The sequence below is a fragment of the Protopterus annectens genome, chromosome 7.part0 (assembly GCF_019279795.1).
Source record: "Protopterus annectens isolate FY-2018-M chromosome 7.part0, PAN1.0, whole genome shotgun sequence".
NCBI classification, from domain to species: Eukaryota; Metazoa; Chordata; order Ceratodontiformes; family Protopteridae; genus Protopterus; species Protopterus annectens.
The window spans coordinates 448,441,195-448,453,850 of NC_056739.1; the positions used below are offsets into that span (position 1 = coordinate 448,441,195).

The 12,656-nt window shown below is 36.9% G+C and overlaps 1 protein-coding gene across 1 annotated transcript in view; it reads right to left on the reverse strand.

Moving 5' to 3' along the window:
* Positions 1–1,461: 1,461 nt before the first annotated feature.
* The window catches only part of LOC122806529 (indoleamine 2,3-dioxygenase 2-like), a 314,514-nt gene continuing 303,319 nt past the window's right edge, over positions 1,462–12,656 (reverse strand). The window contains exon 10 of the mRNA XM_044077031.1: positions 1,462–1,907. Within this exon, the coding sequence (XP_043932966.1) occupies positions 1,546–1,907 (362 nt within the window). The 3' untranslated portion in view covers positions 1,462–1,545. The remainder of the gene's footprint in view (positions 1,908–12,656) is intronic.

Genomic DNA, 12,656 nt, shown 5'->3' on the forward strand with positions numbered 1-12,656 from the left:
AAGTTAGAATTGTGGAGTCCACCTCTACAAAGAGGCCAGTTATGAGCAGAGTCCCTCAGGGATCTGTCCTGGGACCACTCCTTTTTGGCATTTACTTCTCTGTCAAGGGCCTCTGACTGACCAAATTTAAAAATGATTGCAAATTAGGAGCAGTCATAGAATCACTCACTGGCACTAATGTTCTCCATGAAGCGCTGACAGACAAATAACTTGTGTTAGAGCCATGGACTAAAAGCAAATGCCAAGAAATGCATAGCAGTATCCTTGTGGAAGTCATTTACCCCTGGTAACTATCATATTGACAACACACCCCTTTGAGTTGACCCAGTAGTCAGGGACTTGGGGGACACATTGAGACTGTAATCTAGCCTTTCACCATCATATGTCTACAGTAGTGAGGAAATAATCATTCTATGCTGTGCAACTTATAAACAAAATATGACATCTAGGTCCAAGGAGATCATTGTTCCAGTATATTCAGCACTCCTCAGACCTACCATTGATTACATTGTCCCCTTTAGTATGTACCTAATCAGGCACATCTAACAATTGAAATGTCCACAGAGGTTTCTCACTAAAAGAACACAGGGCATAAGTAACATGTCTTATGCAGACCGCCTAAAAGTGCTAACCCTGTATTCTGTCTCCTACAGGCTGTTGAGGGGAGATCTATGCCTGGCATACAAGGCATTGTCAGACCCCATCTTGATGGACCTCCTGCACATCCACAAAACAAACAGCATCAGAATTACCCATATCTTGCTTGTGATAAAAATAGGACCTGCTGGAGAGACAGAATGTATCCCAGAGACTACCCCTCTCTAGAAAAGGCTCCTAATCCAGGTGAAGCAGTGTTCCTTCCTAACCCAAATCAAGTGTAACTTGGGCAATTGGACTGCGAACAGGAAATTCATCCCTGGTCTAGCAGCTCTCTCTCTCTAATGGATGCAGGAAGTCTGTAAGTGGCTCATCTTCCAAGCTCCTGCCTACACTTGTCAAGGGTATGAGAACTTGTCAGAGATTTGGGATGCATGGCTAGACTTAAAATGACCATAGAGGTCATTAACCTAGTATACAACTATGAAATGTTTGCTGGGTTCTTCAATGGTATTAAATGCTTAACATTTTGGTTTTTGGCAAATTAGGATCTGTGAATACAGTACTTAAATGCTTTCTGTATAAAACAGTCAACACAGCCATTGTCAGTAAGGTATAGTTAAAATGTTGCTTTGGGATTATATTTCAGTATCAGGAAAACACAAGGAGACACACATGGGAGGTTATCATAAAATCCCTAAGCCTGCATTTTCTTTCTCTATTCAAGATAGAAACAAATTTTTTTTCACCTCCGAAGATGGACAATATATTTTATAATAACTTTCACTGAAGCTGTTATACTGTGCTGACTCATATGAAAGCTTACACCATAAATAATCATCATTCTCCAGTCACGTCCAACAATTATCAGAAAACGTAACCTTTATTACAGGATTTCCTGTCATTATTTCATATCTGGGGAGTGGGGACTGCTATCTCCCCAGAAATCTAAACCATCAATGCAGCTTTTGTAGTGTCACGTACACTTTTTAGAAAACACATGATCCCAGTTCCTCCAGTTCCTCTTTCTTCCAAAACTGAATTTGTTTTCTGAAGATTGGTCCCATGGTTTTGACTGACCTTATCTGCTTTCACATTAGCAGCTGCTACAATGATGTATCTTGTAACCATACTGATATGGTAATTCCTGAGCTCCTTCAAAGCTGTGATACATAAGTTATAGGCAGTGGTCAGCTTGACATTCCCAGCAGACATGATGTATGCACGGACAGAAGAAAGAGCATGTACCTCCTGGATAAAGGCCTTGTGTGATGGAGGCATGTAGTCTCTCATTCTATTTAGGAAATCAGCTGTAAAAACATAATCAAGAGACCAGTAACTAACTGTATCCAGTATGATAATGCTCATTGTTTTTTTTTAAAGTTCAACCATCTTATGAAATAATTGTACACTGCTTTTATTTTCATCTATTTTACATTGCATCCTGTATACAGCAGCCACTGCAGGTTCTGTCTTGGTCCTGTTCTACTTTTGGAAAGTTACTAAAATTGAGTAACTGTAGTCTGTACCTGAATCTAAGTAAAAATAGCTAATAGCATTTGTAACAGTGCTGTGTTCAAAACAAATTGTGGCCATTTACTCAGTTTTACAAAAGCCAGAGAAAATCAGTTCCATCTTCTCATCACACTAAGCTTAATAACAATTTATAATTTAGGGGCCTAGGTCTTGGTGAATTATTTTAATAGCACAACATTAACAACCACAGTCAAAAAGCAAGAGCAGAAGTGGACTAATTCTCAAAGTTGTGTCCAGCCTGGAAAAATAATAGTAAGTGTTTTTTCTGTTTAGATTTCTCCCTGTTTTGGAGTATAGGCTTGACACAGATGTTATTAGATTTTGGTGACAAAGGGGCTTGGTACATAATGTTTCTGCTTTACATTTCTAGGGTTGGCTCCTGACTAATGGTTACTATCCATTTGGAGTTTCCATGTTATTCGCATGGTACTTAACTTATTCTTAAGTATATGGATTTCCTCCCAGCACCACAAAACACACTGGCTGGATTTCAATGGCTCAGCAGGATACACACTCCTGTTTAATGCCAGGAAGAGCAGAGGTGTATGAGTTTGGTTCTCCCAAAAGACACCTAAATTCATATACCATTACTGGCACTGCATTGTAGTCTTAAAATTGCCTGAATCCCAAGTGGCTATACTTCAGACAAGATGTTTCTGAAAGACCTCTGTTTTATAAGAGGTATAGTAGGGAATTTCATCTGTAGGATAGAGGAGGTAATGCAGAAAGTGTGTGTGTGTGTGTGTGTGTGTGTGTGTGTGTGTGTGTGTGTGTGTGTGTGTGTGTGTGTGTGTGTGTGTGTGTGTGTGTGTGTGTGTGTGTTTGTGTGTGTGTGTGCATTCACATTTATCTGTGGGGGTGAGAAGACATGAGTAAATATGGAGACATTATGATGGTGTACTGGACTAAATATGGACTATCTTCTTTGTGAGACTACAGAAAGGTAAGACTAAAAATATTGAAACAGAACTTCCTTTTAGATGTCATTTTTTCCCACTGTATATCCCATACCCGAACTTACAATCCTGCATTTGTAGCATTACAGATTTTTCCTTTGTAACTAATATGTTAGAGTTAGAGTATTCTTAGTGAATTCACTATAGTCAATTAAGGTAGAATAAGGCCTGAAAATATAGAGTCAGACATGTATGCATTCAGTTTCAGAGAAAGACAGTTTCTTAGAAAGGAAATATATAATCTTGCTGGCTAAGCATGAGATGTGCAGAAAATACAGAAATACAGAACATTCCTTTCTCAAGAGAAAGATTAAATCTTGCTGGCTACAGAATGTTCCTTTCTCAAAGGAAAGATGTGCATAGCAATGGAATGCTAAAGAGGCACATGCAAAACCAGGCTTGGAAACCAAGGCTAAAGAGGTGTGTAAAGTATTACAGGGTTTTGGTATTATTAAAATATACTTCAGATACAGTGAGTAAGGTCAGTTAGCTAATTAGAACTGACATACAAAAAAGATTAAATATTCAGCATTCCAGAAAGGAAGTTAGCCTTTGGACTACAGAACAGACAATCAAGCAGGAGTACAGAAGTCAGGTTAAATATTCATACTAAAAGACTGTCTCAGTTGATATTATTCAGAAGAATTAGACTACACCTGCAGAAACTTTGGCTATATTTATCAACACTGTTACTGTTAACCAGCGTTCCAGCATTTCTACATTGTTATTGTTTATCAGCACTGTTAATGAAGACAGTATTCAGATATTGTGAACATCTAATAAAGCCGTATTAACCAACCTACAGTGTTTGCAGAATTCATTCTGAAATGTACAAAAGACTTGGCCCATAAAGGAGAGACTGACACTTGTTAAGCACAAGATTGGGTAATTAACAAATAAGGACTTTCATTCCAGTCTCATTTCAGTTGTTTCTAGTTAATTCCAGTATACCACAGTCTTATTAGTTCTTACAAAACAGAAATAAAATCTCTAAAGCATTTCTTGGTTATATTAAGTATCAGTAATGCCTGGCTGCAAATTAAAGGAGAGCAATCATGATAGTGACTTTTACTCCTTGGAATAGTGATGTTATAGCAATGAATCTGGGGAAAACACAATATGCCTGAGGTTGTGGGTGATGATTATACCTATTCCAAGGTACAGCAGCTTTGAAGACAGAATGCATAGTCAGAAGAGGTGTGGGTAGAACCAGTACATATCAAGTGTACAGTGTGCTTTGACTGTTAAAAAAGTGACTTTTAAAGAGTTTAGTTTTTACCAGAATTTGCTGCTTGTTTTTCCCAGGAAAGAGATTTGACCATGGAACAGTCTGTCTATCTGATGGTCAGTCCTTCTTCCAGAAAAAAGAGAAAGTTAAGCAAACAGCCTTTACCATCACTGCAAGCTATCAATTTTTCTAAGTTGAAGGTGGGTGACTTTGCTATGACTATTAGTTGTTCCTTAGTCCACTTATCTTTTACTCCAGAACCCTCTGATGTCCACTGTGGACCAGGGATTAACCACATCTTCTGTGGCTGTTAGTGTCCCCTCAATGGGCAAAGGAAACCTACTCATGTTGGTCATTTGGGAAACAGCAGGGAAGGCTTCGCTTGTTCTGCCAGAATGTTGTGCCCATCCCTGGAGAAGCTGCTGTTGCCATTAATAAAACTGTTGACCCTATTTTCTTTCCTGTTAGAAAGAAACAGAACACTAAACGTATCTACTGCTCAAAAATTTTTAAACAGGAGTAGTTCACTGGGTCTGTCTCCATGTCTAATTCAGGCTGTTAATCTTTCTTATACAGTAGTTTTTGGTTAAAGAAATAGGGATACATCCTTTTCTGAAGAGATTCAAGATTCTGAATCTGGAAGGGAGAATGAAAGGGCAGATATAGTTTTCTCCTCAGATTTCTGGTCCATACTCTGAGGAGAGCTCAGTTTCTGAGTGTCCCTTTGGGGGATTCTGTTTCTCCAAAACTATTTCTAGAATGTGCCAGTGTTTTCAGTTGGAGAAAACTGAGGTTTCGCAGTTCCTCAGAAATACTATGAGTTGTTACTGAAAGAGTTTTCTGAATCTGCAGGTTCATTTTTGTTTTCACCTGTCCTTCATCACATGCTGTCCCAGGGAGTTATAGAACCAGTTCCCCCTTCCCAGGTGAGAAAGGAGTTTTGTTGAAGGATGTTTTTAGTGCCAAGGAAGAAGATGCTTAAAGATTAGTTCTGGACCTTTCTTTCTTAAACCTGTTTGTGATAGTACCCAAGTTCAGAATTATGTCTCTTCACAATGCATTACCTCTTCTTCTTCATTCAAGTTTCCCTGTAACAATAGATTTAAAATAGATTTAAAATAGATTTAAAAGTTCCTTGGTGACCATGTGACAGGGGTATGAGTATTTAAGTCAGCTAATCATTTTAAACTGTGTTTCTGATGATGTCAATGGCTTAAGGCCGACAAAAGTGCTAAAATAAAGTATTTGCTGTGGATTGTCACTTTGCCGATTCCTGCTGCATTTGTTTATATTAGTCATTGTGGAATTGTTTTTCTAGATTTAAAATATGCTTATCATCACATTGCTATTCATTCAGACTTCAGGCATTTCTTAAGGTTCTGTGTGTCTGGATCACATTATCTATTCTCTGCCTTAACCTCTGGACTATCCACTATACCATGACTGTTCACAAAGTGTCTAGCTCCAGTCATAGCTCATTGCAGGCTACATGGTATCCACATTTTTCTATATTTAGATAACTTGCTTGTCTTTGTAGAGTATCAGGAATCTCTCTCTCTCACGTTCTCTTTCATTCTCTCTGTCTCTCTCCCCCTTCTTTCTCAGGTGAGAGATCTCTTACACAACCTGGGGATCCAAGAGAACTTTCTGAAGTCTTTCTTGACTCCTTCTCACAGGGTTGTTTTTCTAGGATGTCAACTAGACACCACACTTCAAACAGCTTTTCTTTCACAGTGAAAATAGATTTATGGCTGGATCTATTTCTAGAGCTTTTCACTCAGACTTCAGTCACTGTGAGGTAATACCTCAGGATTTTGCATCTCACTGCTTCTGTGATTCTCCTGATACCTCTGGCAAGACTCCATGTGAGAGAGATACAGTGATATCTGAAGAATCTTTGGTCCCAGCACCAACACCCTCTGTCTTTTCAGATCCCATTGCTACAGGTTGCCAGAAGGGAAATCTCTTGGTGGAGACAAAGTATATCCCTAAATCCAGGTCTCCCCTTCTCCATCCCTGTTCCAAGCAGTCAGTGAACACAGATGCCTCCAACTTTGCTTGGGGAGCAGTTTCAGGAGGGGAAAGATGTGTAAGGAGTGGAACACCAAGGACTGATGCAAGCACATATATATAAAAGAGATGCCCGTCGTAATCAAGGCACTCGACTCTGAATCATCTTTGGTTTCCATGCCTTCTTCAAGTTGTTGCAGGCAATAACACTGTCATGTGGCACATCAGCAAGCAAGGGTAACCAGATTGTTACCTCTCTGCAGACTAGCCATATTAGCTTGGGATATAGCTTCACAGTGCAATCTCACTCTACAAGGATCCTACATTGCATCAGAGAAAATTGTGTGGCAGACAGGATGAGCAAGACAAGGGCAGAACCTAATGAATGGAAACTAGATCAGGGGCCTTCCAAGATTTGATCTATCTGTGGGGAGTTCCTCAAGTAGACCTCTTTGCCTCTTCTCTAAACAATTAGCTGGCAATATTTTGCTCCAGGGCTCCATGCAAAAAATCCTGGAAGAACTATGCCTTTTCTTTTCTTTTCATTGGACAGAAATGTTCCCGTATGCTTTTCTACCCTTTCCACTAACATCCAGGGAATTTCTGAAGATTCAGAAGGAATTCCTTAAGGTCATTGTGATGACTACCTTCTGGCCCAGGCAACCATGGTTCTCGCTTCTTTTGGAAATGGCCAGGGGTGAATTACTACAAGCTTCTTAACAGAATTAACCTATTCACACAATAACAGGGGTGTTTGATGCACCCCTGACACCAGTCAATTTCAATTGACTGCTTGGATGAGAGGGTCTTAATTCCTCAGAATACACCACAAAAGCACTCAGAGAAAGGAACACAGAAGTGGCATTAATCCATCTTTATTCAGTCCTGGTACCTCAGCAGTTTGTCTTCAATGGGACACATTTAGACATTTTCATTGTTCTTTTTATATATGCATCAATCAATTAATTAAACAATTAATTATTTCAAACATTTTTTAACTCATTCAACACTAAACATTTATATGCAAAACTTCAAATATAATATTCTTTTACATTTTTTCATTGTTTTAAAGAATAAATTAATTCATTTTTAACAAAATTCTTATATATATATGATTGCAAAAAATACAACTATGAAATAAATACTCTATGATATTCAAAATTACAATATTAATAAATTTCATCAATTTTATAAATTCCTTTCATTTAGAAAATACAATGTAATGCCCTATAAATCACTTTCTGTTAAATTTAATTCAAAAATAGTTTTAGGGTTTCTTGTACATAGATTTAAATTTAAATTCACAACCCTGAACAAATACTTTATAATGTTCAAAATTACAACTACAATAAATTTCATTAATTTTCCAAATTCATTCCTTTGGGAAATAAAGTATGATACCCTATAATCATTCTCTGTTCAAGTTTATTCAAAGCTGTTTTAAAATTCCCTGTACACAAATGGGGCCTAGCAAGTACACTGAATCTGAAACTGTCATTTTTACCATCATGTATGTTACAAAAATGAGTAGCCACCGGGCTTTCCAAATTGCCCCTCCTTATATCACCCAAATGCTCCAGAATGCGAATCTTAATCTTCCTGGTGGTCTGGCCAATGTACCACATAGGTGGAACACAATCACATCCTAAAATATATACTACACCAGATGACCTACAGTCAAATCTCTCAAAAGCAACATATTTTTTTCTGTTTATTTTAATTCCATGCATATTCTTAATTTTATTACAAACAGAACAACTAACACAACTATACATCCCAACATTACTATCTACCACAACTTCCAATTTTCTATTCAAAATTTCTTTTAAGTTGGGATACCTTTTATAAGAAAAAGTAATATGCTTAGGAAAAAGATGACCAATTGCTGGATCTTCACATACCACATGCCACAACCCTCTAACAATTTTTTTCCATTGTAATGGAAAAATTAGAATACCTAGACACAAAAAATATTTTATTCAAATCTGAAATAGTTTCAGAATAATGTACATTCTCATGTCTACACATCCTAGATGTCTGGTCTTTACACAACTTCCATTTTATAGCCTGAAGTTTATCATGATCATAACCACGAGATATTAATCTATCCAGAATTCCATCACAAACTTCCTCCCAAAGCTTTTTATCTGAGGTATTTCTCAAATTCCTTTTAAATTCCCCTTCTGGTAAAGCCTTAATCAAATGTAAGGGGTGCATGCTGCTAGCATGCAAAAAGTTATTAACCGATGTAGGTTTCCTAAAAGTTCTATGTTGAACCAAACTATTCATTCCTACATAAAACTCTATGTCAAGAAAAGGAATTTTGGATTGAGATATGTGTGCTACAAATTTTAAACCATGATGGTTCTTGTTCAAATCCACCAAGAACTGATCAAACAAAACAATATCACCCTTACACACAAAAATTAAGTCATCTATGTAACGTTTAAAAAATACAACATTATTAACAAAAAATGTATTTTGAAACATAAATTCCTTCTCAAATTCCCCCATGTAAATTACTGCATAACTTGGCGCAAATGCTGCACCCATAGCAGTTCCATTTACCTGCAAAAAATATTCATTTTTCCACAAAAAATAATTGTGTGTTAAACTAAATTCAAGCAGACTTAACAAAAACCTGGTACGTGGTCCTTCTCCCATCAATTTATACATTGCTTCCAAACCCCGTCTTATCTTAATATTGGTGTAGAGTGATACAACATCAACACTGGCCCAGTAGTAATTCTCTTCCCATTTCAGCCCTTTTAAGGCTAAGCAAACATCTTGAGTATTTCTCACATGTGACTGTACTTTTGGAAGAAATTTCTTAAGATGAAAATCCAGGAAATGGTTAACCCTCTCAACAAAAGACCCAATTCCTGAGATAATGGGCCTACCGGGGGGATTGGCAACATTTTTATGGATCTTCGGTATTATATACATATAAGGATGACGGGGTTCCCTTACTGTTAGATTTTTCACATCTTTACCTGTAAAAAATCCTAATCTTTCCCCTCTTTCTAATAACTCATTGAGTTCATTAGAATATGAGGTTAAAGGGTTGCCTCTCAACTTTTGATAAGTATCTTCCAATAATAAATTGTTAACAATATTCTCATACTTATCGGTGTTCATAATCACCCAGTTGCCCCCCTTATCAGCCGGTTTAACAGTAACCTTGTCCAATTTCATCCTAAAGGCCTTAAGAGCCATCCACGCATCTTTACTTAAATTAAAAGCCTTTTCATTCACACAAAAAGACTTATGTGCTTGTTCTAATTTAGATAGAATAACATGTTCAAAAGCATTTATTGCCTGAGATTTTTTAGGAGGCATAAAGTTACTGTCACCAGAAAAATATGGGACTTCAATATGGCCATATCCACCTCCATAAGCCCCTTCCACATTAATATCTGATTCCAAAGAAAGTTCAAAAGCATCTTCATTCTCATTTTCATTCAACACTAGACCTTCATAGTCATATATACTCAAATTTAAAAGAGATTCATCCAACAAACTTTAATTTCCTATCAGGGAACATTTTTCTTTTTCATGAAAATAGACTTTCAGGTTTAACTTTCAAATTAAATCTTTCACATCCAAAAGGATGTCTGAGAAAGAATGTATTCTAGTAGGCACAGATTTTGTGCCCTTAGATAAAACACTCAACATTTCCCTAGACAAAAGCACATCAGAGAGATTAATCACACTCAAGCCAATGTTATTAATGGAACTGCCATTCAGTCCCTCATCATGTTCACCACCATTGCAAATTGCATTTTCAAAACATAGTTCAGCATTATTAACATGGTCAGACAACACATTTGATTTAACTTGGTAAGCATTCTGCGCAAAAACAGTTTGATTATGAGTGTTATAAGCACTACATATATTATTTTCATCCTTACTGCTGTCCTCAAAATGCATTTCAGGCTCACAAATATCTTGGCACATCACTACTGTAACATTTTCAACAACAACTTGAACATTTTCAGCACTTTCAACAGTATGTTTTATAGCAACATCACAAACAACTTTCTCAAAGTTCAAAACTTCAAATGCATTCAATACATTCAATAGGGCATTACATTGTATTTTCTAAATGAAAGGAATTTATAAAATTGATGAAATTTATTAATATTGTAATTTCTGAATATCATAGAGTATTTATTTCATAGTTGTATTTTTTGCAATCATATATATATAAGAATTTTGTTAAAAATGAATTAATTTATTCTTTAAAACGATGAAAAAATGTAAAAGAATATTATATTTGAAGTTTTGCATATAAATGTTTAGTGTTGAATGAGTTAAAAAATGTTTGAAATAATTAATTGTTTAATTAATTGATTGATGCATATATAAAAAGAACACTGAAAATGTCTAAATGTGTCCCATTGAAGGCGAACTGCTGAGGTACCAGGACTGAATAAAGATGGATTAATGCCACTTCTGTGTTCCTCTCTCTGAGTGCTTTCGTGGTGTATTCTGAAGAATTTGTGGTTTGGCTTTTTGAGTTTTTTGGAGGGTCTTAATTCCCTTTAGACACTTGTTTAATGAGGATATGCAGTAGGTACTAATGGAGGCAAGAAAGCTTGCTACTAGACAATCATATATTAGCAAATAGAAAAGCTTTTCTAGTTGATGCCAACAACATAACCAGCACCCATTCAGGTCTAGTTGTTCTCTGCTTTTACAATATTTGAATTACTATCCTATGGACTTTCTTACTCTTGTATCAAGATTAATTTATCAGCCATTTCAGCATGTCTGCCCATGGATACTCCTCTTTCAATGCATTCTCATGTCAAAATGTTTTTGAAAGAGGTTCTGCATAAGAGGCCTCCAGGAACATTGGTGGCCCCTCCTTGGGATCTTAATTTTGGGTTTGAGAAGCTAACACTTGGCTCCATTTGATCCAGATAACCTGGCTGACCTGAGGTTCTTAACATGGAAAATGATTTTACTGATTGCTGTAACCTCTGCAAGACAGGTATCTGAATTGAAAGCTCTTGTGTTGAGTCAACCCTATCTTATTTTGGTATCCAAGTTTACTTTAAGCCAATCTATCCATCTCCACATTTTCTTTCCTGAAACGAAAAATAAGGGAGAAAGGATACTCTATACCGTGGATGCCCACAGACAACACTGGTACTTTCTTGACAGAACTAAATCTGTTAGATCTTTGGACTGATTAATCATTTCTTGTGAAGGTAAGAACAAGGGGCAACCTGTGTCAAAAGAGACTGTTTCCAAAGGCTATCTATAGCTATTACCTTTTGTTATACTCCCCACAACAAAACTATTCCACACAGGGTCAAGGCCCATTCTACCAGGACCTCTAGTGCTTTTTGGAAATAGTTGGATTCTAGAAGTATTCTAGAAGCTGGTACTTGGTCCTCTGTGTGTACCTTTACAAAGCACTATAAGTTTGATTCATTCTCTAGGTCTCGGTCAAGTTTTGCAAGGGCCATTCTCACACAACCACAAAGAAAAAAGAATGGAGCTTACACTCTGAATCACTGCTGACACATACTTTAAATTCTAGACAAGGTGGAACAACATAACAGAGGAAATTATCATGGTAAAAATACTGATCAACACTAATTTGCATTGTAATTCCTGTCCACCAAAACCACACCAGCAATCCTTTTCTATGCCATTTGACACTTTTCAATTTAATGAGTGTCAATCAAATGAGTTTTAGATTAAATAAACCACCCTTTTTCTTTGTTGATAAAGTGAACTGACAATCAAATTAATGTAACCCATATATATATATATATATATATATATATATATATATATATATGTACTTAGACAGTTTAAATATTATGAACAGGTGAGAGTGGCTAGTTAATCACATATTTTTATTTTTGGGAGAAATCCAGAGTTGTTGTCTTTTGGCTTTTCCCGGTTAAGGGTCACCACAGCGGAACTCTCGTCCGCTAATGATTGGCAGTAAATTTTGATGAACGCTGAGGTGCCAGCTTGACGTTCAACCTTCAACGAAGGTACACCCATTTATGCATGTCTTTCAAATGCCCACCCAACCATGGGGAGTACATGCAGACTCCACACAGAAGGCACTCCCCGCACTCCATCCGAGAATCGAACGGGAGAACCTCTTGCTTTGAGGCAACAATGCTACCGCTGCACCACAAACTGCTTAAACATGTGAGCATGTAAACTTCACATAGGCATTTAACAGAGGTGAGCATTAAACCCCGCACCACGAAGCAGTGAAGTATAGTTCTTAATCATTGCTCCAATGAGTTGTGTTCTTCAAAATGAAATAACATTTAAAGTATAAACAATCAACTTGC